The following is a 26270-nucleotide window of genomic DNA, read 5'->3' as shown; positions in this document are numbered from 1 at the left end:
ACTGTGGAATGCTAAGAAAACTGGGCTGAGGCTCGATCCAGAGACCTTTAGAATGAGCAACGGTGATAACTGTGATGTTCATTACACGAATACTGCTAGATAAGTCATATTTCTAAATAGCCTACCTCAACATACTAAAAATTACTTGCAGAATCGTGTATATAGACCCGAATTTATTTTATGTCAGTTTAGAGTCAGAAATGATGTTCCACGCACATTGGCCATTTTAAGTCTCAAAATGCCTTGAAATGGAGCCTATAATTCCACCCTTAACCCCTCTGAATGGACTGCCCTGCTCTTATATTTTCTGTTCCATGCGCGAAGGGATGGGAAATTATCGAGCGATGCGCTCAAGTGGTATACACTGACACCTAATGACAAGAATCACGCCTTTATCTTTTCACAGTGACACGCATCGAACACAAAATGTGAAAGACATGCCAGGTAAGGGAATTATGTTTGTGTACTATTGTGAATTATCATAAATTTTGGAATACCACTGGGTACAAAATCAGTATATTTAATCAGATATTCTGGGAACAACTTTAGAAACAAAGTCATGCAAATTATGAGCTAACGTTTCAATGTTCGCAGACGTATTGTTTCGAGCCTGAGCGCGTAGAAGAGCATGCAAAACCTATCTTTATTATTCATTATAGTACTCGAATGTAACTGTGCGTAATAAAGTAGAGAAACAGATACTCCACATATCCTGCGCTAGTATAAATTATATTCTATATTTTATAATAATGGAACTCCTAAAAGATTATTGAAACTATCATGCAGAAGGTCATACCATTTATATACTTTCCTGTTATATACTAAATCAGTGCTTGCTTTTGTCCTAGGACGTACCTCGTGGCCTATCGATTTACTTAAACATGAGATAATTTACTCAGTCTTAGAGGAAAGAGCGCAATTGGGAATTTCCTGTAAAACTGATGCACACGGAATACGTACTACACTGTCTATGTTATGACATGCCGGATGATGGATGCAAATCAAACACAACCAAGTATAGTTTCAACTAACATACAAGAGCCAAAATCCCACGAAATCGAACAACAATTTTGTTTCGTATTCGTTATGCCTGGAAGCTAATGCAATACTAATGTCAATACTATCAGTGCTAGCGTGGGGATAAATTGAGTTGGTACCTGAATGTTCCCCCTAAATGTCAGTGCAAAATAATGACATCTATGAATATACGAGTATGAATGGCGTGAAAGGAGACTAAGGGACAGGAGAATTGGAGTTGGGATGCAGACACTGAATCGTGTTTTTATCTTGTGGTCGGTTTTGAACGAATCTACATTCGAGTCTTGGTCAGATAGACTGGAGTTTGTATTCAGGTTTCTTAGTTTATTTAACGATACTTTCTGAACTACTTAAATTATAATAGCATTAAAACGAATAGCAATTCCACGATTTCTGGTAGAAAAGATGTTACTGGGACATAGTCTTTTGTGAGCATTTCAGTTTGACGGTGCCAATCACCATTCTTCCATATTTTAATATTTATTTGAGAATTTTATCACCAGGGATTGGTACAGTAGGGCTCATTTGAAGAAAAAGCACCAAGAGATTCAGTCTCACTAAACTCCCGATAACATTAGTCGACAAGGGTACAGTGACATGAAATAAAATTATTTTTAAAGTGAATCTGATATGGGGTGTTTGAGAGCAGGGCGTTGAAGAGAATATTTGGACCGAAAAGAGACGAAATGACAGGAAGTTGGAGAAAACTGCATAATGAGGAGCTTCATAACTTGTACTCTTCTCTAAGTATAATTAGAATGGTGAAGTAAAGGAGGATGAGATGTGAAAAGCATGTAGCACGAATGGGGAGAAGATGAATGCATATAGGATATTGCTGAGAAAGCCAGAAGGAAGGAAACCACTTGGAAGTCCAAGATGAAGGTGGTGGAAAATACTCAAATGGATTTTGGAGAGATAGGCTGGGATGGTATGGATTGGATTGATCTGACTCAGGTTAAGGACCAGTGGAGGTCTCTTGTGAACACGGTAATGAACCTTCGGGTTCCATAAAATGCTGGGAAGTTCTTGAGTAGTTACACAATTGGCGGCTTCTCAAGAAGGGCTCAGCTCCATGAGTGATTGAGTGAACCTGATAACCTGATTACAAATCTGGACACAACTATTTTACACTATGATTCTGGTCTGGACATTGATTGTAGAGCCAGAGCATCGTATTTTTTTTTTCGCTTTTGTGGTATTTCTTGCTGTTCTTATCATTTTTTTTTTGTCAAAAGTGACGTGGGAATATGACGATTCGTCGATGGTTGAATGCATTCTTGGCTAAATAAAGTCATTACTTCAAACTGTGTAATGTCTTGCATACTAATATAAATAATGAAAAACATAAACGCCGTCAGCGTCACGACATTTTGACTATCACTTTTGTGATCAGCATACACAATTCAGTGAAGAGTAGCGTATTTCTTACATGTCAGAAGGGTTGAGGCTTTATTGTGCTTTGTAACTGGAAGAATAATATGTAACCGTGAATATAAATTGGATAGGATGTGGGAAGAAGCGTTGGCTTCATAAAAGGCATTCGAAGCATTTGTTTCATCCAACGGAGGAAACCCTCTGAAGAAACCATGCAGGATAACTGTTCACTGTACTAGAATCGATCCTAGGACCTGAGAAACAGGCATTGACCACAATATCGCGAAGTTCAGCGGATTTATACTGAACAAAACAGGACAATGAATGTCTTTTTCTTCTGTTGCTAATTTTGCCATTCGCTTATTACTTATATTCTTCTCGTAGCTGTCATAAGCTACAACTTTTACCGCTTCTTTTTGTGAAGGTTTCCAGACAATATGTCTACGGACATTTGGTCCACTTTTCTTTGTCTGCACTGAAACGGCTGACAGGTTTTCATCGCAGCTTCAAGTATATATTCTGTTCCAAATTCTTCAGGTTGCGCCATGCCAAAGAAAGCACACCGAAGTTCTCCTGGACATCATTTCAGGAAGTACCGAACAACGAAAAATTGTCTTTATATTGCCGATTAGCACTACCATCGATTTGAATTGCGACCCAAAATAACCCTAGATAAAATATGCCTAACAGTATTCATTTTTAATTCACCGATTGCTTGCAACCCATTACACATAATGTGAAATTGAGCTTTCCACATTACGAATTTGTACACAAAGTCGAGAAAGTTAATCAACATATATTCTGAGACGCTTACTTTTGAAGATATTGTACATTTCATCGTCAAATGGGACAATATACTTCTGTCACCTGTCACGATGATACATAGCGCATTTTTTTTTGTATTGCTAGTGGGGTTGGACTAAGTGTCTTGCACTGCGTCCACTTCTGGCCTATTGTACCAGCCCCAGATGATAGGTGAGGGTGATTGTGGAGCAATTGGTGGAATGAAGATTGACCAGGGAAACCGAAGTACTCGGAGAAAACCTGCTCCAGCGCCACTTTCTCCACCAGACCCGGGATCGAAACCGGGCGGCCGCGGTGGGAAGCCAGAGACTAATCACTTGAGCTATGGCGCGGCCCATAGTGCATTGTTAGGTGTACTCAAGACATACAGAGCACACAAAAAGAATCAGTTGACGTCGAATGATCATGGACTACGCAAAAGGCGAATACTGCGACATGCTTTTAACCTTCGTTACCATTAATAGTCAAGCTGGTATACTTCACATGACTACGCGCTAAGTTATCTTCATCGAGCCATTCGGGCACTGATGTATTTCAACAATTGGAGCAGGGTATCCGTGATACAGGAACCGTAACACTATTTGGCCCATGGGCTGTACGGATGACGGCAACTAAAATTTGTCATGGCTGCAAATGTGGAACGAGAACAATAGAGAAGCTCAAGCGATATCGGACGAGAACTGGCCCTATCCCCCCCCCCCCAAGGTCATGACCGTCAATAGTATCCATATCGCTATTTTCGGAATGGAGGTCTGTTTCCAGACACTCATCCACTGTGGATACAAATTTGCGAATGGATACATTAAAATATTGCGGATTTAACTTTTTCACACAGAAATCATATGTCCCTGGTACCCACTGCATGATGAAACACCAACACTTGTTTTGGGCCATTTTGTTTGGAGAATAGTTATATATGGCCTTCACAAAACATTGCACAAGGAAGGTGAGGGCATAGGTGCCAGTAGGTACCAACAGAAAAAAAAACACACAGCATCACATCCAAGAATACAGTAGTCTGACAGTGCTGATTGCTGTGAAAGCCTTGAATCATATTTCTTATGGCTTTCCTTAGTGCTTTAGCTGGGAAGGTACCTTAAGATATGTAATTGTTTCCCTCCACAGTGTTTCTAATTCATATATCAGAATAATCTTATAAGATATTGTTTGCATGAAAGGACTAAAGAAAACAAACACCTCTGCCTTTCCTGGCATTCAAACAAGGCATCCTCTAAATTAAAGGAAGCATTATCATGGAGTTTCACCTGCTATTTATCTCACCGCCATTAGTGAGCTGATTGTCTAGAAAATATGGGAGCCCTGATGTCTCATAACCCTATGGGCCTCCAGAGCATGCTACTTGGATAGCTTTACCCTTTTTTTTCTTTTCACACGCTATTTAAGAGTTACTTGCTGGAAAGATTGTCTCATTATAGCCTAATTTCCAATTTTTACAGACTTAATATCGCAAATAAATGGGTTACAGTGTATTTAGTGATGTGTGCTGATTCTCTGTATTATAGGTGATATAACTATGTTGGTGCGGTAACAATATCTTAATCCAGAATGGATTACATACGTGAGTTTGATATCCGACTGGATCGGGAAATGTATTATGCTGGTGAAACTCTTGCTGGTCATGTGGTTCTAGACACAGTTGAAAATTTCAAACTTCGTGGTAAGTGTTCTTTGTTATGATTACTTTCTATGTGAATCACTTTGCTTATGGTAAGCTTTGAACTTACTTTTATTTTCTACTTATAATTTAGCTTATATTTGGTAATCACTAAGTAGACTGTTTTAGCTTAAGTGTAGTGGTTAGGTCAGTAGTGAAGTTTGTGTATTAACCATGTTAACTGAGCAAATACTTGAGTAGTAATATAAAAATTGTTACATTCGTAGTTCAGTGGTATTCCATATAGAGGTAGGAGATTCAATCAAATAATGTATCATCTGCCACCTCCAACCAGCCCATTATAGAAATTGTTTTAGGCTTATGATAGCTGCTTATCAGTGCAGACACAATTAGTATAGGCTTAAAAGAAGAGGAAGTGCATGACAGTCCAAGCTATCATGTTAGCCGAACGGGGAATGTTAACACACTGCAGTTGCTTCATTCTCACAAAGCACAGAGCATTGCATGGTTAACACTTCTGAGAAAGTCTGGCACACAGGCACCCTTGATTTCCACTATCTCAGCTATCTGAAATTGATATTACCTATCGCATAGGTTTCCGTCAACACAACTTTTTGTACAGGCATACTGCATGTTAAATGTTTAGTGTTTAATATTTATTAATGACATAATCTAATTTCAAAAAAATACAGGAAAGTCAGCAATACTGAGATTTAGGGATGTTCTCAGGGTTTGTTGCAATATTGGGAATACTTCTCTCCTTAACACAAAATAAATTCAGTAATAAATAATTATTTTGAGAACGTCTATGCCAAATGAACTCTTTGAAACATCTTTCCTAAATTAGGTGACTGAATCATAATTCTGGGTATGTGATTTCATACTTGTGGCTACAGGTTTAGAAAACCGAGTTATTATATTTTATTTATTTTCCTTTACATACTACTGAAGTGAGACACAACAATTTTTAAATACTTTTATCCAGTTTTCTCTGTCTTTGACTAATCTGATCTCTAGGGAAATACAACCAATTTTATGGTGCAAAAGCATAGCTTGATTACTGTTCAGTGTCCCTTCATAAGTGATCTAGGTCCACAGCTAATTTGTTGCTTTGTGTCCTTTTAATGCATAAAACAATGGCTATGAGACACTACATTGGTAAATAATAGATCATTGGTCAGTGTGAATATGTACTCATAAAATTGTCATAATAAATAAACATTTTTATCATTCAATACATATTTTTAAGAAAGTCCTGGTCAAGAAATTGACATTATTGTTTGTTTTTTTTTTTTTTGGTCACCAGAAATATGTTTTCATAAGATTGTTATTATAGACAATCAATTTAATTATTTTAACACTCAGAATTACTGGGTTTTTGGACTTTGTCCATTGTCTGTTATTCTAAAAAACTAGAGGACACAACGTTTCAGAAATGGGATCTGTTTCCATCATCAGGTGAGGGGGTGGGAGATACTTATTTTGTTGGGTCCCTTAGAAAGAGTTAACCTCAGTCACCAGACAACAACTGATATGTATTGTCCAGTAAATGAGTTTAGTGGTTTCACTAGTTTAAAAATAAATATAAGTTATGTCTATGTTTTTACAGCACTTTGTTAAACTCAGTGTCATTATAAAGTTATGCTTGTCTGCATCTATTGTGCAATGAAATATCTTAATATCTTAGATATACATGTTTGTCATAATTTTCTCAGTATTTTCTTTAATTTTTATTTGAAGGTCCTAACTCTGTAATTGACTCCTGTAACTGTTGACTTAACACATAAAAACAAAAACTAAATGGAAGTGAATTCCTGTTGTTCTTGCTTCTGATGCTGTTGTTTTTGTTCTTCTGGCTGTTGTTGTTGTTGTGGTTGTTGTTATTGTCCCTGTTGTTGTTGCTGCTGCTGCTCCTGTCATTTCTTCAGATATAGCCAGTTTGTCATATTTCAGTAACCACACCTTGTCACATCACATAGTCACAAGATTGTGACTAAACAGAGCTTTAAATTTATGTTCCCCTTTTTCCTCCATTGCATGGTGTTAAGCACAGAGACTGAGCATGCCTAATGACATGGAATTGCAAAATATTTGTGGAGCTTGGAGATGAACTTTCATCATGATTAGAAAAGAATAATTTGGGGATTTATGGTACTGCAAATAATGAAGCAAAATGTCATTTGTTTCAGCGGTTCGAGTTGTCTTGCGAGGGAAGGCACATGCAGAGTGGAAGGTAGTTGTTAGTGGAGACAGACGGACAGTTAAAGATGATCAGTACTTCATTGATGACAGAGCCATTATCTGGGGAAAAGGTTCATATGCTTTGCATTAATTACAATAGAATGAAATTCAAGTTATCACATTTGACAAGACTGCTGTGAATTTTGCCACAATGTAAAGTTATGGATCTAATATTGGATAGGCTAAAGAAAAACTGGACGTACTTAAGTGCTTATTTTATTATATATGTTTTCTCTTTTGACAAATGTTTATTCATATTTCATAAAAATTATTATAATAAAGATAGTTTGCTATTTTAATTCTTTCTTCAGTAAAAGTATCCTTGCTAAACTTTTACTCATCAAGGTCAATCATATGCTCATGGTATTACAAGTTCCTTTGTACACACTTATATAATTCCTTACAATGTGTCCTTTATAAACATTTTAAGGTCCTTTTTAAATAGGACCTTCTTCAGAGGAGTGAGTAACTGCTCAACAGATGCAATAGTGCTTGCTGGAATGGCTAATGAGAAGGCAGATAATTTTTTGACTTCTGATAATGCCATACTCAGATTTGAAACTATGAAATATTTGAGCAGGCCTGAAATATTATTTTGTAAAATTTTTTTGAGACATAAATAATGGAAAGTTCAGTTTACATAAGAAGAGAATCAAAATATCACTTGTATGATATTTCAATAATAAATCATGAGCAGGCACCAGACATGTTTCAGAGTAATATTTAAATTTCCCGAAGTCTGTGATACAAATTTTAGTCTAAGAATTCTGAAGAACTGATTGGTCAGCTGTCCTGTCATAGTGTTATTTCACAGCACAGCCAGTAATAAGATGTTTTTTTATCTTTATTAATCAGTGTGGTTCATTGTATCTTAGCTGGCAGTGTTGAGTGATCTTTATCTCCTTTAGAGCAGCTGTGACTTACTGACCAAACCTTGTCTGCTAAAAAGTTCTGAATTATTCCACTTTTTGGAACAGTAACTGACGTCATTAATGTTGGTTTGAATAATTTTGGAAAGGTTCTTGTGTTCATCATGTACTCCTGAAAATACTTTCAAATAAAAACTGAAGTCAAATTTTGAAGAATATCACGACATTTTCAAGCAGAAATATGTGTTTAGCTCTCTCACTCTTTCTTTGTATTGAAAACTGATTTGAAGAAACAAATAAGTGCTGTTTTGAGCTGTGAGACCAATTCAGCAGATCTTTCTGTGTAAATGTATATGGTGGGGGAGACTGAAGACCAGCATCCAGTGACAAATTTGTCAAACACAGGTACTTTTTGATGTTTTATAAAAGAATGTGGTGAAATCATTCAATGTTTCGAAGGAGGTTTTACACCCTGAAATACATTCAACCAATTGTCTTAGCACTAAATTTAACTGGTGACCATAACAGTGTATAAATAAGGCTGTTTCTTATTTGTCATGAATTAATTTTTACAGTTCATTATGCTTGTGCCATAACCACTGCACCATCATGTATCTGAGCTACTAAGTTCTTCCTTACTAAATTAATTTATTATTAATTCGCACAGTGAGGGGGTGGAGTCCAACTGGGCCCACTCGGCATGGTGGCCACTGATTGGCCTACTGTAGCCTGCCCCAGGTGATAATGATGACGGAGAATTTGGTGGAATGAAGATTGGCAGGGGAAACCGAAGAACTCGGAGAAAACCCACCCCAGCGCCACTTTTTCCACCACAAATCCCATGTGACCAGACCCGAGATCAAACCCGGGCCGTCGTGGTGGAAGCCAGCGTCTAACCGCTTGAGCTATGGCGCAGCCAAATTAATTTATTATGTTAAAACATGTTCAGGCAGCAATCACCGCTAATATCTGAATATCTGATAAATTGTTCTTGTACATTGCCCTAATGAGTCACATAGCAAAAATCATCCCGGTACACCTACAATCTCATCTTCAATTACAAATAAAAAGGAAACATGTTTCACATCTTCTGTATCTTGTTCATCATCACAGTTGAATTGATCATTCTTAATATCATGAGAATTTCCCATAAAGTGTTGAAGTTTCCAAGTGAACACAAAATTTTTGATATACTGGGCCCTGTAATCAAGCTACTCTAATTAATTTTCTCTATTATCAGATTCTATGTTTTCCAGATGTCCTCTAAAAGGAAGTTTTCCTGAGCCAGGTAGTAAATAGCACCTGCCAAGATTTCAACAATACACCTGTTAACTCTGACTCTTTCATTATGCTTTTCATATTGTGTTTTATGTGAAAAATTGAATGAACCTTCAATTTGATTGATACAAAACTTTACTAAAGCTATATTTGAAGTCACGTGATTCTTTACATTTCATATCTCTTTCTTCAAAACATAGAAGGAAGTATTGTAATGAGTATCATTTGTTGTCGGAATATTTATTCCAGGTGAGAAAAAGGAGATATGACCATCAGTACAATGATGATGATTACTCTTATCACACAGCCAAGATCAGATTTGTACCAAGAATGAGAAAAAGGGCTTAACCTCTTGTTTGATTTCTTTAACATATTTGGGAGGAAAAACATTGATCAATCTATTTTGATTGTCTTCTTATAAGCAAATCCCTACATTAGAATGACTTTTAATAAGTTCTCTACAACACAGGAAACTTCATCTCTCATGATGCACTCACAACATAGTACACTCTTACAATAAGATTTGTAATTAAAATTGCTAAAGCATGCAAGCAACTGAAGTTTGTTACCATATCACGTTTAGCTAACATGCATCTTGGGAATATTATGCACACCCTCCTCCCCTCAAGCCTATAGTGTATCATGTCTATTCTAATTGTATCTGTGCTCACAATCATCTAGCATAAGCCAAAAGTGTTTGGCTAACATCAACTGTGATGAGTTTGTATTTAATTGCTTCTCATGCCTGTATTGCAGTAAACTCAGCTATGAAAGTAACAGATTTTATTTTATTTTATTTTATTTCTCTAGGTGTTAACTGAGATGACATGGTTAATATGGACTCCCTACAATGGAGATAGCTTTATTTATTTGCCTTAAAAATTTCTATGTATATGATCAAACCATCAATTATTATCTTTTGAATATATCAGTTCTCTTTGTGCTTGTAAAGAGTTAAGCTCTTAAATATCAGCAGTTTTCAGTAACAGAGTAACACGAAAATTATGACTATAGTATTATGAAATCAAGTTTACATGTCCAAATTAGATATATGACTACTGAAATTTCACTATGTTATTAAAATTTCAACTGTAGATGAATTAAGCTGATTAATTCTCAGAAATTTGTTAACCAATTAATGATGTAGAAAGAATAAGACAATGAAAACTGAGTTACTGGCTTCCACTGATACACAGTGTATGTTGACGAAATGTAATAAAAATTTAGTCCATAGATGTGCACAGGAACATAGCAATGATTACAGTGTCCTCTTGTTACAACTGTTTAGTTTCACTAGTTATCACATGGCTCAAATTCACTTTCGCATTCTTATATATTTATGTATTTGTAGCTTGTTCAGATGTGAATGAAAGGGTGAAAATAATCATACTGAAATACGTAGCGCAATTCATAATTTTCTCGATAGCCTTAGCAGATTCTCATAAAATCTTTGTTTCTATGTTGAACATCAAAGTGTAGGGCTTCTATACATTCATGAAGTCCCTAGTTCAACTACTGGCCATGTATGACCATGTATGTTAGTATGGTACTTTAAAACCTCCCATATATTTTCCAACTTACTGTTTGTAAACATCTTCTCTGTGCCCTTCAACATTTTATAACATCTATAGTCAACATGGCTCTGATAAAGAAACAATAATATGAACAATCATCCATCAATTTACAAGGAATTTGAAATCCTACATTAATGTTAGTTATCTGCTTGCCCAGACTAGTTCTGTCATAATCTTCATAATTTTTATATCTAGATTTGATTTTGATAACTCATATTTTTCCAGTCTGCTTTTACCGGTTCTCACGGTCCCTTTGCTTGCAGATTTCTTATATATTTTTTTTCTTCTACCTGAAGATGGAGGCGATACGTTCCTCCGAAACGTCGGTTAACACCACATATACACGGTGCCAAATCCCAGAAGACTGCTTTCTTCAACTCATAATGTTATAAACAGCAGCGAAGTTGATAATTATTATAAATAACTAATCTAGAAATTAAAATAAATTACCAGTTTTTAATTTAAATCCTTGTTTTCTAACTTTCTTCCAGACAAACCAGAAGGCAATGTACCAATTCTACCTCGTGGTCTCCACCAATTCCCATTTCAATTTCAACTACCAGAGAGTTCACTCCCATGCTCATTTGAGAGTAAACCAGGTTTCATACGGTATTATATTAAGGTACGTTATGTTATTGGCTAACTCACTCAATCACTAAATCCATGGTACAGTGTAGGTTACATTAATATATTACATCAGTCCCCATTCATTCCTACAGTTTTCGTTCTTTAAATTTCTGAGTATCAATGAGGAGAAACTTTAAACTGAAGAATGTTGAATGGGGGTTCCATTATCTGTACAGAAGGTTGATCATATTCTACAAGATTAGACATAAGAAGGAAAAAGAAAAGGGGGCACCATTAGATTTATCTCCACCTGTACAGGGTACAAATAGTGGAGAATAATTAATTGCAAATAGGATTAAAATATAATTTATTTGTCAGTGACCCATGTGTAAGTATGCTGTATTACCAGCATTTCAGGGATGATAATGGACCCTGCTGATGAATATGGTAGAGGTCCAAAAGTTGGAGGAAATATACTTTGTGACTTGACTAAAATATTGCCATGTGTTAGGTGATTAGACATAGGGTTTGGATTGATAAATTGATTTATTGGACTCTTACAAATCATAACTGTGAGTAATTATAACCATTTCACTAATTCACACATTCTACTGTTTGCTCTATCACACGGTAAGTCTTCTACATCTTCTCTATACATTGCTAAACTATGGCTTCCAACGATGGGAACCCCTCCACATCCCACGCCTCTGCCAGGGGTGACTGCCTCACAACAACCTCAGACTCAGACTGTCTACTTCAGAACTAACCCACTGTCAGTTTCAGTTCCCAATATATAGCCTTAGGGCAGGCCTCACAGATAGCACCACTTTCAGCATTTCTTCTATTGTTGGATGTTCATATGTACTGCCAATGAGATGTGTTTAAAAAGCCATTGCCTAGCAATGGCCTTCTGTTTAGGTTTCTGGATCCTAGAAGTGGATGTCTTTTCTTCTTCCACGATTCTGGCTTTGAGCCATCATGACACAATATATATCTACGTATAAGGTAATAAAACAAAGAATTAATCAGAAATAGAAAAATGATTTGTGACTCATATATTCTGTGCATGCAGGTGACAGTGGATATTCCATACGCTTCCCCACCACAGGGCATGAAGTACTTCACCATAATAGGACCTCACATTGACTGTATGGATGAGCACTATCTGGTAAGATTATTTATTATTATCAAAAACATTCTCAGATTATTTTATGTATTCACAATGGAAAAATGTACACTATACGTGACAGGGTTGATCACTTCACTAGTTAGTCATCCTTTGGGACAGTTGTTCCCAAACTAGGTGGCGTGCAGTGAAGTGGTACAGGAAACATCGAAAGCAGTGCATAAGATTTATAGGAATGCTCCAAACTGAACTACCAGCAGAAGAAATTACCTATAAAAGCAATTACAACACAAATTTAATTAAAACATTTTGTGGAGCAGTAATTATGCATCAGATGCCTTAAGAATAGGTACTCTTAGAATTTAATTTCTGCATGTGTCATTTTTTTTAATGATACTGTTCCCATTACACTCTTTTGGATAGTGGTGTGATTGTTGGTGGCAGTAATTAATGGGTATAAAAAATGCAAAATTGTCGAAATGGATATTGATATATTGGGTGCAAACAGTTCTACATTAGATGATACTCCTACACAAAAATGAAATAAAATAAAGTAAGAACTTGGGAGTGGGAAAATTTTCCCCACTGAGTTGTTTGCAGTGAACTTCTCACAAACAACGTTTTCAGAACAAGAAATTTTCATAGACACCTAACAACGAAATATGGACCTCTTGCAAAAATACCATTAAAGTATGTAAAAACGTAAAGGTATCCCTGTAACAGTCCGTGGAAGCCCATAGGGTTGTGTGATGTTGAGGTTCACACATTTTCTAGACAATAGGCTCATAGATGGCGGTAAGGTTGTCAGCCTTACTCAACAGCCGCCCTTCACAAAGTAGATAACTTTCAGTCCAGTATGACATACAGGTTTTACAACACTTCAGTCTTTATTCACCTTACATGTTTTGATTCAAAAGAATCATATTCAGAGGCACACCACTACGAGCAGGAAACACTGTCACATAAGATGTTTTAACATTATGCACTTAGGTTATGAATAGTGCTCACTATATCATAGTTTGCCTTATGCAGCCACGTTGACGTGTAGATTTACGTGTGATGTTTCGTTTAAGCATATTTACTGGGTATTCGATTGGGGTTTCCCACTGCACGCAATGTGATGTTCACTTTTCCATAAAATAGCTCCCCTATGTATTTAAAATTGTATTAAAAATCTTTTGCATGTAAAAAATTAGTTATTATGTTAAAAATCGTGAACCAGCATTGGGTCATGTTGTTTTTCTTCCGGATGGCAGAAGATGTCGATTATTTCTCTTGGTTGTATGTTCTTATTGCTAGTTGTGTAGTTTACACAACTAACAATAAGAATGGTTATGAAATCCATTTGCAATCACTATTAATGATAAAGTAAATCACATTTCTATAAAAGCCAAGGTATCTCTGATAGAACTTCCCTGTAATACAACTCTGAAGATCAAGTTTGAAACATTGCTTCTTCCTTAATTTTTAATTTATAAAAAAATAACATTTGGAACTAACTCTATTTCTCCCCTCACATGAGGATGGAAACAGATCCAGTTTACAAAAGGATTTTTTCTAAATTTTTAGAATACCATACAATGGACAAAGTCTGAAAACCTAGAAATTAGAAGTCATATATTGAATTTTTCATGTGTGTGTGTTTGTGTGTGCTTTGAAGTATAAGTTACAAAATCTTCTTTGCAGAAACCAATGGTAGGACAGGACAAACGAACTACATGCTGTCTCTGTTGTGAGAAGGGCCCTGTTGCACTTCGAACACAGCTTGAACGATCAGCTTATGTATGTGGTGAGTCCATAAAACTTCGAGCCAGCATAGACAACCAGGGTGAAGAAGAGGTTAGACTTAAAGTGAAATTAATTCAGGTCAGTTTAATAGATAAAAGTATCGATGAAAAATATTAAAGAATTTAGTCAAGTGTGAACATATAACAACCTTACATGAAGAACAAAGGACTTCTCTTCAGTGCAGTGTTTTTACTGTAAGCACACAACCCCAAACTTCCCAAATTAGAGCCAGAAGGTTGACACTCTTTCTTCAATACACAAGAGAAAAATAACTTTTCAGTAAATTTGGGAAACTTTGAAAGCAATAGTAACAATGGTGTGACTTTAAGACATTTGCCAGTCACATATTCAGGCTCAGTCATGCAGACTATATGAAGATTTAGCAGAAATATTTACAGTCACCTTTATCACAAAACACTGGCATTTTATCTCACACCATATGGATCTGTTTCTTTTCGTAGTGGAACTTTCCATTCTGCTCCAGGGAATTATGTAAAATGACAGATATTACACCATCAGTAAGACTATTTTAACATCGCAAGGTGTTTATCAGAATGTAGGTAAACTTTTAACAACATTACATCGCTTAAAGCTATACTCTATCACATAAAATAAAAAATAAATTCTGTCTGAACACTTAAATATATTTTCACTCCGATATGTGAATCGAAATTTTGTAATTCTAGCCATTAATAATCCATAACTTGTATTCTGTATATACAGATCTATAATGATTTACACTTTAGAGATAGGCCGCACCATAGCTCAAGCAGATAATCGCTGGCTTCCCATCGCAGCGGCCCGGGTTTGATCCCAGGTCTGGTCAAGTGGGATTTGTGGTGGACAAAGTGGCCCTGGGGCAGGTTTTCTCTGAGTACTTCGGTTTCCCCTGCCAATCTTCATTCCATAAATTGCTCCACGATCACTCTCATCTATCATCTGTGGGCTGGTACAACAGGCCAGAAGTGGCCACAGTACAAGGGACTTAGTCCCACCCCACTAGCAATAAAAAAATACACTTTAGAGTGAGGCCATACCAAGATCTTCCTTAAATAAAAGAAGAGTATATGATTTAGTAACTACCGAAATTTTTGTTATCATCACCACTATTATGACCATTGCTATGATTGAATAAATAGTATGTACGTAGTTTATATTTGCACAGGATTACATGTTGTGATATTATACTTCACTTTAAACTAAGTGTGGAAATTAATGGCATAATGTTCACCAGTATCAATTGATATGATTTGTTCTGTGCAATGCAGTATGTGGAATACTTCATTGATAGAGGAGTACTTGGTGTCAACAAGGAAATTCAGCACCTGGTTCTAGAGTACAAGGGAGAGGCAGTCAGACCAAATACCCGTTCTAAGTGGGATTCTGCACAGAGCTTGGTTGTACCTGTCATGCCTCCATCTCTAGTTGGAGTGTGTAGGCTTCTACAGATATATTATGTACTCAAGGTGAGTCATAGCATAAATGTTGAATATGGAAGTAGAAAATTAATCTAATCCACTGTTGGTCTAGGAGTTAATGCTCATCTACACTAAGTAAAAATGGAGATAAATTAGGTACTAATACTATAATGAAAATAATGGTTCAGATAGCTCTTAGTATCACAGATTATGTGATAAGAAATGTTGTCCCTTGTCATCTGTGCCAGAACAGACGGCATGTTTATAACAGAAATTGTATCAACTCTGATTATTTAATTTATGTTTAGAAGATTATTACAAATAGAAGAACCTTCCAAAACTCTATATAAACACTTTGTAATTGTTGAGGCATCTTGATAGCTGTGACATAATAAAAAAAGTGACATCTCAACATACATAGCTGCTCATGTTATATTAACACAATATTCAAGGTGTGAACCAATTAAGAAATATAGGATCCTGTTTTAATTAATATGGAGCATAACAATAGAGCAAAATGTATCATGATGTGACATAACTTAGATTTTAAAGTTTCTTTAAAATAATGATGATAATAGTCAAAGGGAATACATGTGTGGTAATGAAGAAAATAATTTTTTTATTTGAAAACTGAACCAATTAGAACATATACCTCAAGTACCAATTTCATATTTATCTGAAATTTTGGCAGTTTAAAGTGAACAGTGAACCATCTTCTATCTTACAGAATAAATAAAAGCAAGACACCATAAAAGTTTTTCCTGCTCTAAAGCCAAGCGATAGATCAAGTGGTTAGATGCTGGCTTTAATCCTGGATAAATTCATATAATACTTGTAGTGGATCAGATGTCACTGGAACAAGTTCTTCACTGAATTCTTTAATTTTCCCCTCCCAATCATTATTCCAACACTGCTCCATACACATTTATCACTGACTCTTGAAGAATGCAACAACTCTAGCCAGGCAGCATTTTATCACATCCTCTTTAGGTTGGGGTTTCTTCTCTATTCCACCACTAGGCTCAATACAGAATCAGGACGTTAAGTTTATATCAGAGGAATCATATTTAATTATACTAATTTACAGTTTTGAATTTTAGGTTAATCTGGAATTTGAAAAGTCTGGTGATGACCTCCAAATGCACTTTCCAATTACAATAGCAACAGTTCCATTCAGAATCCCAAACTCCAGTCAACAGCCAAACATTCACTATGGTAAGTTCAGAAACAAGAATTTAAGTTTCATAATGCGAAATGCTATGAGTTCAAACAGGTAGGGAAATTCTCATGCTGTGGTTACTGTTGCTCCATTACTTCATCAGTGGCTGAAGGAAAGAATATTTAAACTACTATTACATTTCAAAATACAAGAATGATGTTTTAATACACACTGAACACACTAAAATTTGTCACAGTGATTCCTATGCATTTAAAATCCTGCCTCCTGTTAAGTCTTATTTCATCAGTTAACTTCTCTTATATAAAATAATATTTTCAGTGATTCAAATTATTCACAAATATCACTAATAATATTAAGGAAGGTTTTCACCCATTATCTTTCGAAGAAAATATTAGTTCATGAATATGGCTTTAAATAAATGTAGTAATGTATCAGAAATGTAATGTGTATATAATGAGCCAATTCTCCTGTGTATCTTAATCTTATATAAACGGGATACATGTGATACTGCCAATAATAAGGGGGGTGGGATTTTTAAAATCCCAGATGCCTTTGGCTGGATGGATTTCAATTCAATTAACTTCACTTCAATTAAATTCAATTCAATTAAGTCTCAGTACTGCCCTTTTCTGAGCATATGGAACTCAGCTGTCTTGTTCTTGTGTCTAATGTGTACTGAATGTGGGAAGAGCTCTTTTGAATAATTAGTGTTTTTGACTTAAAAGTTAAATGAAATCTATGACAATTTACAAGGTTGAACTAAATAAAACTAAAAAAAATGAAGTCTCATTTGGATTCACACTAGGTATCTACAAAATATCCATATTATTGTCATGCCACTCCACTGAATTGATTGTCAGTTTAAAACTCAAATAAGAATGAGTAGCAACCTTAATATGACAGTCTTCTGGATGTAACACCATGCAGTTTTGTAGATAGATATCAACATTTCAGAGGAAGCAGTTGAGACAGGGTATTGCATGGTGCCACACTCCAAAAACCGTTAATATATAGAACCTCACATCTCATGTGCAGCAGAAAGTTGGAAAAATTTATTATTCTTTTTTGATTACTAATGTTTTGGGAAATATGAACTTGTATTTTTTTAATTTAGTAAGGAATAATGTGTTATTCTTACAGAAGTGAGCTGTGAGCACGTTGAAGGTGGTCTATACATTGGTCCAGAATTCCTTCTTGGAGAAGTCTATGATGGCACCAACAGTCATGATTTACAGCGTGATACTGTTGTCCTATATCGCCCAGTCTACGTGTCAGTTGTCAAGCCCAGCAACCAGCATGTCTAGTGGACAGACATGATATCTGTAATTAAACTGAAGTTATATCACTTACTGGTTGGCATAAACATGAGTAAGTTTGACAAAGGGCAAAAATAAAACATACTAAGCAAATGTACTGAATTATGTGCCAATTATGGAATTATATTACATCAAAGTAACGGAATGCAATTAAGAGATTGGTTTTCAGTTCACATCTGAATTGAATGCTGAAAGATATATTCAGAAAATTTTGTTCATGCTTTTCAATTCCAAACACTCTAACTACAGAACTTGAAGTTGAGGATGACAGACTTCCACACTGTGCCATTATTTGTTCCTTCAGATTGATGTCATATACCATGACAGGACCAAACAAGATGCCATAGCTGTAATGCTGTAGACTTGTATACAGGAGATTTTTGGTCTGAATCTCAGCTGGTGCACTGGCTATTCTGAGTGGGAGTTTCATGATTTTCCTCAGTCCCTTCATACAAATATGCTGGATTAGGTCTTGACTACTTCCTTTCAAATCCTTTTCAGTTCATCATTCATGCATTGTGATACCATTCAACACTATATAACCTAGATACTGACTGTCACTAGGTAACCCACAAAAGGATGTGTACATGCCATGACAAATACTTCAAGGATTAAGATAGTTTTGATACAGTTTGTCACTTAAGTAGTAATGAATGTTTCAGTAATGGATTTTAATGATACAGAATTACTAGAAAGAAACATAAATAACTTGTGGGAAGATAAAATTTGTAATTCACTTTTCCTATGGTTGCGATGGATGGTTATTTTCAGCAATATACACAAAGAAAATCTTTATTTTACAGTGAATTCAGAGAAGTTTCAGTGTCAACATTCTGTTGAGAAATGCAGTTGTTTTCTATTTGTTAGTTCTAAAATTTTACAGAAAGCAGTCCTTTTACTGATTTGCTGTAGAATATATTATGCGTTAAAATTTATTTCTGTTAGTCAGTAGAAAGACAAGTCCCATTACCGAAATAATCTGGAAGCACCAAAAAATGTTTTAAGTTGATTATATTAAAGATTTTTGTGAAAGCAAATTTTGTATTTTTAACTATATGGCATGGCTACATAAACTGGAAATTCCAAATCCAATAATCCCCAATAGCTTTTAAATAAATCATAAATATTGAAACTACTGCTGTAATTTGTGTCAATAGATTGTACGTTTTTGGAAGAAGGGTTGCTGTTTTCAGTAAAATATTCGTATTGTGGAATGCCCATTGAAAGCCAAAACAATGTAATCACAAGAGATGTCTGTTACTGGGGTATGGCACAGTAAATACCATGTCAGCATAGAAATAATTATGCTTGTAATGTTAGGGGAATTGTGGGAAGAGGTATTTTACGTTGGGTCCACCCCATGGCTGTATCATGAACGCCAACAGGAAAAGCAAACGAGAGTGAAGAGTCTTGAGACAGCAGAGTTAGTCGAAAGTCAGTGGTTAACAGTCTGAGAAAGGAGATTCTGGGCCCTGGCTACAAGGCCAGTGGCATAGCAGTACAGTCTTGGGATGGTGGAGTTGGAGGTGGAGGAAGTTGGAGAAAACTGCATAATGAGGAGCTTCATAACTTGTACTCTTCTCCAAGTATAATTAGAATGATTAAGTTAAGGAGATATGAGGTGGGCAGAGCATGTAGCACGAAGGGGGGCAAAGAGGAATGCATATAGTATATTGGTGGGAAAGCCAGAAGGAAAGAGACCACTGGGAAGACCAAGGCGTAGGTAGGTGGACAATATTAAAATGGATCTTAAGAGAGATAGGATGGGATGGTATGGATTAGATTGATCTGGCTCAGGATAAGGACCAGTGGAGGGCTCTTGTGAACACGATAATGAAACTTTGGGTTCAATAAGATGCTGGGAAATTTTTGAGTAACTGCAGAATGGGCGTTCCTCAAGAAGGGCTCAGCTCCACAAGTAAGGAAGTAAGTAATAACAGTAACTTCACAATATGTATAGATAAATTCAGAGTTTGATTTGCAGTCAAGAACTGTGATATTGCTTATCCCCCTCCCCCGCCCCCAGAAACAACTATATGAAGATATGTAACACTTAATACGTGTACGAGTAATGTAGTTGGCAGCATTTTGGAAACACAGATTGATAGCTGAGTTTTAACAATAAGGAATTTTAAACCACTTAAGCATGGACAAATTCAAATCAAAGATATTTAAAAACTGAACAGAATGTTTGTAAATAATTATTTTCGTAATAAGTGGGCTATTTCAAATATATGTTAGTAACTACCAACTATAGATTACAAATCTTAAGAATGTTACACATTGTATGAATCTTTGTTTGTATGTTTTGATCCTGATGTGTATGTCACTAGTATGTAAATTTGTCCATCAATCACAACAATTCTACACTTCCAGCAAATAACTGATAGGCTTGAATCCCGATAAAATTAGTTAGTTTAAGATGTGCTGTCCTGTTTCTTGATAGTGCTTTTATGCATTCTGTGGTGGACTCCTTGGTTGTGTTCACATTTGTTGTTCTATATTAGTATGCTTTTACATACTGGACATATTAAAAAATATTCCGTGTTTTTAGTCCGCAAGCCGACTCTCTGTGGTCTAGTGGTCAGAGTTCCTGACTACAAATCCAGAGGTCTGGGTTCGATTCCCGGCCCTATCAGATTTTCTGAGTAGTAGTGGGTCTGGAACAAGGTCCACTCAGCCTCATGAGGATAACTGAGGAGCTATTTCAAGGAAATAGCGGCTCCAGTCTTGAAAACCTAAATTAACGGCCATGGGGATTCATCGCGTTGACCACGCAACACCCCCTAACCGCTAAAGTTGGCACTAACTTCGTCGACAAGTGGCGATCGCTCAGTCGGTATATATTGGACATAATATTCAATATTATGTCAAAAGATCAAAAATTCGAATTACCCCATTTTCACCCAAAGCAACAACATGCTACCATTAGTACCAACAGTGCACACTCATATAATACCCATGTCCTAATAAGGGACAAAGTTAAAAAAACACATCATATACAACAGTGTTTCTTTAACCGCTGGGCCGCAGTCCAGCACTGGGCCCTGGCATCAATTATATTGGGTCCTAGTCTTATAAAAAACGAATTTACTGAGCTGCCTTCTCACAAAGTTCGAGAACCACTGATATGCAATATGCACTCACCATTCTCCTTACTCCGTTCCACCCATAAAATCCCCTTCTATATATAATAGGATAATTTTTAGGAACTAACAGTGATTTTAAACAAGCCTTAATTTAGATAAGTATTTCAGTACATTTCGATATTGTAATCCTATGTAAAAACTGGTACATGAATGAATAATAGCAATGGATCCATTGCAACACGCAGTCCAGTGATGAATATAGTTTCATTTTACTGTTTATAAACACCTGATGATGGTTATAAATGGCTGAAAACATGTAGCAAAAAATAACATCTTAATAAACAAACAAATCGTATTGATATTCGAGCCCATCAGTTATTTATTAGAAGTGAAGAATTGTTGTGACCGATGGACAGATTTACATAGTATTGTATGAATGTTTACATCCACCAACATTTTTACTTCATTCTGACTTACAACAGATGCAATGATTCAGAATATATAATAGGCCTATAAGCAGAATGAAGTCTGAAATATGTAACATAAAAATTGCATATAATTCTTAATAGCAATACATCTATTATTCTTGGGTACACTGTAAATCTACCTCTCATTCAGATCCACTCCCTAAAAGAAAATACGAAGAAGATTCTCCCTCCAAGGACAAAATAGTAACTTGCTCCTGTGAAACAACTTTCTCCCCACTTTTAGACCACAGTGACTTGAGAAGGGCTGCATTTCTTTCCAGTCTCTCTCCTGTGACAATAATGTTATGGTACTTGAGATGGGTCATAACTTCTTATAATTCCACATCCTTCCCATAAGATGTTATTAAGATTAGGGGTTCTCATGGTGATAACTGTAGCCTCTAGAAGGGTAAATTTTCTCACTTTTTCTGTTCATTCATCCTGTTGCCCTGGGCTAGATTCTGTCTCATTTTCTCCCCCAGCAGATCTGGCTGACCTGCTTCCTTCCAGTCTGCCTATGTAACCTAACCACAATCTCATCCAACTCACTTTGGTCCTGAGAATGAAGGAACGATTCTCCTCCAAAATTCTGATATCTTCCTAAAAGGCAAAACCATAAGACAACAATGATGCAAGTGAAAACCTGAGATCTTGCATTGTATATATGTACAAAGCAGTTAGCATGCTGTTATGTTAAGCACCTCTCAACACACTTGAATCTAAGTGTGAACTAAATCTGAACATATTCAAAGGAATTAAATGATTTTCTTACAGAATATACTTAAGAGTGAATCCCAACAGTGATTACCTTGAACCCTTTCAGGTTCTTTGTCAGACTGAGTCTGATATTTTGTACACCATATTGTGATGCAAGTCACACTCAGTCCAACAATCCAGACACCCTTATGACTAAACTAAAATAAAAAAGTGAAGAAATTGTACCTGGTATTTTGTTACATGTTCAAATAAATGGGTTACTATCAGACCCACTCTGACAATTGGAAAGTCACACTTCAGTCCAACAGCATATTGAGTATGACAGTGAACTTCAAATAAAAATATCTGGGCCTGATGAATATTTTATATAAAAGTATATGGTTCTGGAAATGTAAAAAAAATATTACAGTCTGAATTTATTGAGCTTATATAGAATATGTTGAATATGAGTAGTCTCTGTGTTAATAAAGTTCCATGCCTTGAAGTACGAGTATAAGGGTCAGAGAAGGTGTAAATACATACTGTAGTTCATAGTGTACAGCCCTGATTTTGTTTCATTTAATGCAATTTTATATTTTAATTGTTATAATAGAACAATTTATGGATTAAATATGTTAGACCATGTAGCTTCTCTTTGCAGTGCTTGCTCCAAGAAGAAACCAGTAGTTGGTGGAAGCAAGTTTATTTTGAAGGTGTATGATAGGAAAGAAGCTACAATCACCATTCTGATTTTTTAAAAACATGTTTGCCATTACTATCATTCTTGGTTTAAGCCTCAAGGTTAAAATATATGTACAACTTCTGAGCCACAATAGTTCAGTATGTACAGTGATGAGCTACAGGCTAAACGGTCTGGATTTGATATCAAGCAGGGGCAAGAGATTGTTCTCTTCTTCAAAACATCCAGCCTCCTATGCAATGGGTACCAGGTGCTCTTTCCTTGTCAGTAAAGCAGCATGGGCACAAAGCTGACCACTCACCTCGATCTAGTGCCAAAGTCAAGAATAGTGGAGCAGTACCTCCACTCCCCCAAACATCTTCATGGCATCATGTTTAATTAATTAAGCACAGGGACAACTTTACCATTTTACCTTTTTTTTTTATTGCTAGTGGGGTGGGACTAAGTCCCTTGTACTGTGGCCACTTCTAGCTTATTGTACCATACCATTTTACCTGTTATATGTACCACTGCATATGAGCTGTAAAAGCATTGGTTGTAATTTTTCAGTGACTTGAATCATATGAGCACAGAAAATAAAAGTGTAAACATGTCTCTACTTTCACAGTTTGGGTTATATGTTATACATATTAGCACATGACAATATTACTTGCAGCTGTAATGAAACGGCTCAGAATGTGAGAGACAACACTACTCATGGTGCACACTACACTTCATTGTGTGACAGTGGTATCAGATTGAAAAGATAACATAAAAAGGTAAAGCTATCCCTGTAACAGGCTGTGGAGGCCCACAGGGTTGTCATCAGACATCAAGGCTCCCACATTTCCTAGACAGTTCAGTCATAGATGGCAGTGAAGTTGTCAGCCTTACACGCCGACCTCTTTATCCCGGAGAAAGATTCCTGGTACTCATTTCTGTAGAGGCTGAGTTGACCCCAAAGCCATAGTGCGGCTGGAAGGATTAGGTCAGCTGAAACATTCAATGACCAGTTTCTTCAAAATGTCTTTCTTTTCCTTTATTTGTATGGCATAGGCGAAGAATAGGTGAAGAAATCTAGATCATTCTGCTGAAGTCGAAATCAGCCTCCTTTCTCTTTTGGAAATGCTCCTGTCACATAAGGCATGCCCATGAAGACCACCAGGATTTTTTCCAAGAGGCAGCAGCCAGAAATCTTGAGGGTCTCCATATTGAAATGCAGATGGTGCCATTTTAAATATAACTTTAATTTTTCATATTAATATTCGGGATATTTCTTTCTTTTCACAAATCCTGGTGGGATGTAGTTGCAGATGCCTAACAATGTCTTCCCCTGCCAATGCCCATGGTCATATCACATGGCTAAAAATGCAAAGCCCAGATTCTGTCCTGAAGGTAAGGTGATAGTAAAGTTGTCCCTCTGTTTAATTAATTACGCACCATACCATGAAGATGCAGTGAAGAATGGAGATGTAGTTCCATGCATTCTTAACCTCAGGACTAGATGAATATTGGTGGTCACCTTCATGTTCTGGCGATTTAACCCAGGGGAGAGTCTCCAGTGGGTTCCAGGACCAATCTAGATGCTGTGGAAACGAGAAATCCCCTGTCCCTTCTAAGAAATGAACCCTAATTTCTCAGCCATCCACCATGTGGCCTGTTGCTATACCATCTCATATAAGCACTAGAACGAATGTCTGTGAACTATGACATAAACAGTTGAATATTTCATGTTTACACCAATTTATGATGAATAGTTTATTGAAACTAACTTTTCCATAATTTGTGATTCAGTATTAATGCTGTTAATTATGTCCCGTACATCTTACTGAGGTCAATTAAGTTAACTACCAGTTATCCTGGCTAATGAACCGGATAAGCTACACAGATAATGCAAGATAATTTATTTAGTATTACAGCACATCACAAATTACTTAATCCTTTTTAACAGGTTATTATACAACTGACGCTTATTTTGATAAACAATCCATAATGCTTTTCTGAATTGTTTAAATTTCTCACAACAGATCAAATTTTCCTGCACTGTAATATCCGTGTATTAAATTCACTGATCCATGTAGTCTACAATGTACAAAAGTATTTGAGATGAAGGTGAATGGCAGACTGGATACAACAGGGGCATACACCCAATGAAATACAAATTGCAGAATGCTTTTCAGCTTGACTATTCATAGAAGCCTAATAAGTAACATGGCATGATATTCTCATCTGTTAATAAATACGATGTGTAATTTATACTTTGTACATTCAAAAGTAAATACATTTTTAACATAACTGCCCAGTAAGGCTGTTAATACCACTTTTCAGAATGATTCACACTTTTTCCATTGACCATTTGTTATCTGCTTTGCTTGCTTGTGAATCTAGATGAGAAGGACTTAATCTCTAAATTTATTTTTCACTTTTTGTGCATTATGATCATTTCTCTTTAATTCTGTCCATATCAGCAACCATTATTTGGCATGAAGACTCAAGTGTTCATTGCTCATAGTGACATTTGTATTACATGCGTATGGCTGATTGACTATGGCATCCACTATTACCATTTCACTTTCAATTTTTTATCCACTTCTGCCCCAATCACTGCATTACTTGTTCAAGGAGGAAAAAAAGATGAAGCCTTAGTTCACCTTGTTTGCAACTGAAAAATTGTGTGATATTACACATATATATAGAACAAGTAAAGAAAAAAATCATTCATAGATAACACTATCTGGATAATATGTACCTGAATAATGAAGAGTGTATCTTATATGTGAGCTAAGCTATTACTTCTGCTCATCTGTTCTATATAATTCTGTGTACTTGGGATTCTTCTTGAGAATATTTTAAGAAATCATTTATTGCTTGAAGTTCAGTGTTTTCTGGGAGCGAAACAATGTATACAGTCACCTGACAATCACTGCCCTGAGAACCTCAAATCTCATATTGTCTGTTAAATGACTAGTAGTTTTTTGCTAGAATTACCAACATATAAACAGAATTTTAATTTGAGGAAACAACTTGTTTTTCTGAAATACAATTTCGCAATTAATTTAAATCTGGTACTTTTTGCAGTACTGTTTAAATATCTTTACAGTAGACAAAACATAATAAATAATACAGAACG

At 36.0% G+C, this 26270-nt stretch overlaps 1 protein-coding gene across 5 annotated transcripts in view; it reads left to right on the top strand.

The window, feature by feature from the left end:
- The first annotated feature begins 355 nt into the window (after window positions 1-355).
- LOC111872064 (arrestin domain-containing protein 2) overlaps window positions 356-26270 on the top strand; it is a 29273-nt gene continuing 3358 nt past the window's right edge. Inside the window, exons 1-10 of one of the 5 annotated variants that reach the window (XR_004513862.1) lie at window positions 356-444; window positions 4740-4894; window positions 7042-7164; window positions 11306-11436; window positions 12454-12549; window positions 14194-14373; window positions 15564-15761; window positions 16814-16928; window positions 18034-18261; window positions 23123-23511. Coding sequence is in view for 3 of the 5 variants with exons in the window: in XM_023865585.2 (XP_023721353.1) it covers window positions 4783-4894; window positions 7042-7164; window positions 11306-11436; window positions 12454-12549; window positions 14194-14373; window positions 15564-15761; window positions 16814-16928; window positions 18034-18197 (1119 nt within the window). In the remaining 2 variants the exon portion in view is untranslated. Of the gene's footprint in view, window positions 445-1319; window positions 1341-4270; window positions 4308-4739; window positions 4895-7041; window positions 7165-11305; window positions 11437-12453; window positions 12550-14193; window positions 14374-15563; window positions 15762-16813; window positions 16929-18033; window positions 18408-23122; window positions 23512-26270 lie in introns of those variants that run through there. The other 4 variants (XR_002844165.2, XM_023865585.2, XM_033754512.1 and 1 more) reach the window with 4 other exon arrangements.

The sequence above is a fragment of the Cryptotermes secundus genome, unplaced genomic scaffold (genome assembly GCF_002891405.2).
Source record: "Cryptotermes secundus unplaced genomic scaffold, Csec_1.0 scaffold162, whole genome shotgun sequence".
NCBI classification, from domain to species: domain Eukaryota; kingdom Metazoa; phylum Arthropoda; class Insecta; order Blattodea; family Kalotermitidae; genus Cryptotermes; species Cryptotermes secundus.
Note: the sequence above shows the minus strand (reverse complement) of the source record. Positions and strands in the feature narration are given on the sequence as shown.